The sequence below is a fragment of the Lepidothrix coronata genome, unplaced genomic scaffold (genome assembly GCF_001604755.1).
Source record: "Lepidothrix coronata isolate B3197 unplaced genomic scaffold, Lepidothrix_coronata-1.0 Scaffold173, whole genome shotgun sequence".
NCBI classification, from domain to species: Eukaryota; Metazoa; Chordata; class Aves; order Passeriformes; family Pipridae; genus Lepidothrix; species Lepidothrix coronata.
This window is the reverse complement of record NW_016690353.1, coordinates 1569705-1571966: the sequence shown is the minus strand read 5'-3', so window position 1 is coordinate 1571966 and position 2262 is coordinate 1569705. Positions and strand designations below refer to the sequence as shown.

At 49.4% G+C, this 2262-nt stretch overlaps 1 protein-coding gene across 5 annotated transcripts in view; it reads left to right on the top strand.

The window, feature by feature from the left end:
* Positions 1–2262, top strand: part of ALS2CL (ALS2 C-terminal like) — a 71880-nt gene that overhangs the window by 50397 nt on the left and 19221 nt on the right. For all 5 annotated transcript variants that reach the window (XM_017830046.1, XM_017830047.1, XM_017830048.1 and 2 more), the window contains exon 15: positions 1913–1990. In XM_017830046.1, the coding sequence (XP_017685535.1) occupies positions 1913–1990 (78 nt within the window). The remainder of the gene's footprint in view (positions 1–1912; positions 1991–2262) is intronic.

Below are 2262 nucleotides of genomic sequence, written 5' to 3'. Positions count from 1 at the left end.
AATGGTTTTATATCCCACAGGATGATTATACATCCCTCAGGAAGGTTATACATCCCTCAGAATGGTTTTATATCCCACAGGATGATTATACATCCCTCAGGAAGGTTATACATCCCTCAGAATGGTTGTATATCCCACAGGATGGTTATGCATCCCTCAGGAAGGTTAGATATCCCTCAGAATGGTTTTATATCCCACAGGATGGTTATACATCCCTCATGAAGGTTATACATCCCTCAGGATGGCTGTATATCCCTCAGAATGGTTGTATATCCCTCCGAATGGTTGTATATCCCTGAGGAAGGTTATATCTCCCTCAGGATGGTTGTATATCCTTCAGGATGGTTGTATGTCCTTCAGGATGGTTATATGTCCCTCAGGATGGTTATATGTCCCTCGGGATGGTTATATCTCCCTCAGGATAGCTCTCCATCCCTCAGGATGGCTGTATATCCCTCGGGGTGGTTCTGTTTCCCTCAGGATGGTTTCATATCCCTCAGGTTGCCCGGAGAGGTTGTGGACTCCTCATCCCTGGAAGTGTCCAAGGCCAGGTTGGAGCAACCTGGGCTAGTGGAAGGTGGCCCTGCCCGTGGCAGGGGGTGGCACTGGATGTTCCTTAAGGTCCCTTCCAACCCAAACCATTCTGGAATTCCCTGATACTCCACCTCTCTTGGAGATCAGGAAATCTTCACCTTTCCTTTTTCCTGTGCCGAGTTTTGGTGTCTTTGAAAGTTTAGCTGTTGGTGGGGAGAGCAGAAGGAATTGGCATCACTCAAACTGGCCCAGGAATCAAAGCTTTGCTTCTCCTGAAAAACATGTGCTTAAAAAAAACAAACAACCCCCGCCCCACTTCACCAAATCAGGGTGAAATGTTTGCCGTGGAAACTCGGGCGGAAGCACTTCCCAGAAAACCTCCAAAATAAAAGCTGCCAAAGGCTCCTTGAACTTCCCACGGCTTCCAGGTGGGGAGCAGCCACTTCAGCTTTCCTGGTGGAAAATTGGTGGGACTGAGAAGCTTCCCTTGGAAACCTTTTATTTTTTTTGCCAGAAAGGGCGTTTTTCCAGCCAGGAAAACTGTTCCAGTGGGAAAAAAGTGTTACAGTTCTACAAGTGACCACGTTTTCTGGCTGGTTTGGGTTCTTGTAAAACCTCAGGGCCTAAAACACGAGCTAAATCCAAGCAGGAGAAATCTAAATTATCCTGTGTCTTCTCTGCATCTTGGGGCTCCTTCCCTAAAAATTGTGCTCCTGAAAGCAGGGTGGGATTTGGGAGGCGGTGGAATGAGTTGTTTAAGGAATGTTTGGGAGCAGCTCATTAAAGCCCTGTGGGCTGCACAGCAAGGGATAAAGGGAATTCCAAGTTTAGGCTGGATATGAGGAAGGTTTTTTTCCCCCAGAGGGTGGTCGGGCACTGAACAGGCTCCCCAGGGAAGTGGGCATGGAACAAATCCTGCCAGAGCTCCAGGACAACGTTCTCAGGGACATGGTGGGATTGTTGGGGTGTCCTGGGTGATCCCTGGGGGTCCCTTCCAGCTCAGGATATTCCACCATCCTGTTTTCCCTTAATCACTTTTCAAAGGGTGCCACAGTTGGCTCCGATCCCCTCAAAAGTCCCAGGACTGGGAGCAGCCCGAGTTTGACCCCCGTGACAATTCCTGGTGTCCATTCTTAGCCCAGGATCCTGCTTTTTGCTCCTTTTCCTGGGAAAACTAATGCAACAGTCGTCCCAAACCTCCTGACCACCCCAGGCCTTCTCCTTTCTCTCGAGCCCTGAAATGAGAGGTTGGGCTTTCAAAGGAGATCCTGGGAATCTTCAGCCCACAAATAATCCAAGCCAGTGTTTTTTTTCGGGATGAACTCGAGCAGGTGGGAAGTTCATGGCATGGATTCACTCCCTCTGCTTCCACCTGCAGGGTTCTGGGATCCTGCTCCTGGAAGACGACTCCGTCTATGAAGGGAACTTCACGGAGGACCTGACCTTTGTTGGGAAGGTGAGAACTTCCTTGGTTTCCACACAATTTCTTTAATTCCCACATGGATTCGTGTCCAAAGTTCGCCCCTTCCTGCTCCACTTCCCCCAGTCTCCCGGAAAATCAGATTTTTCCTGCTTTTTGGGCTATTTTTGTCCTTCATCAGTCTCAGCGGGGGAAGAAAAGCTGCAGCTGAGAGACCCTGGGGGGGCTTTGGGAAGAGTTTGGGGGTTTAATGTTTGATTTCCTCTCAGGCTCTTGAGGTTTTGGGGTTTTTTGGGGGGGGTTGGTGG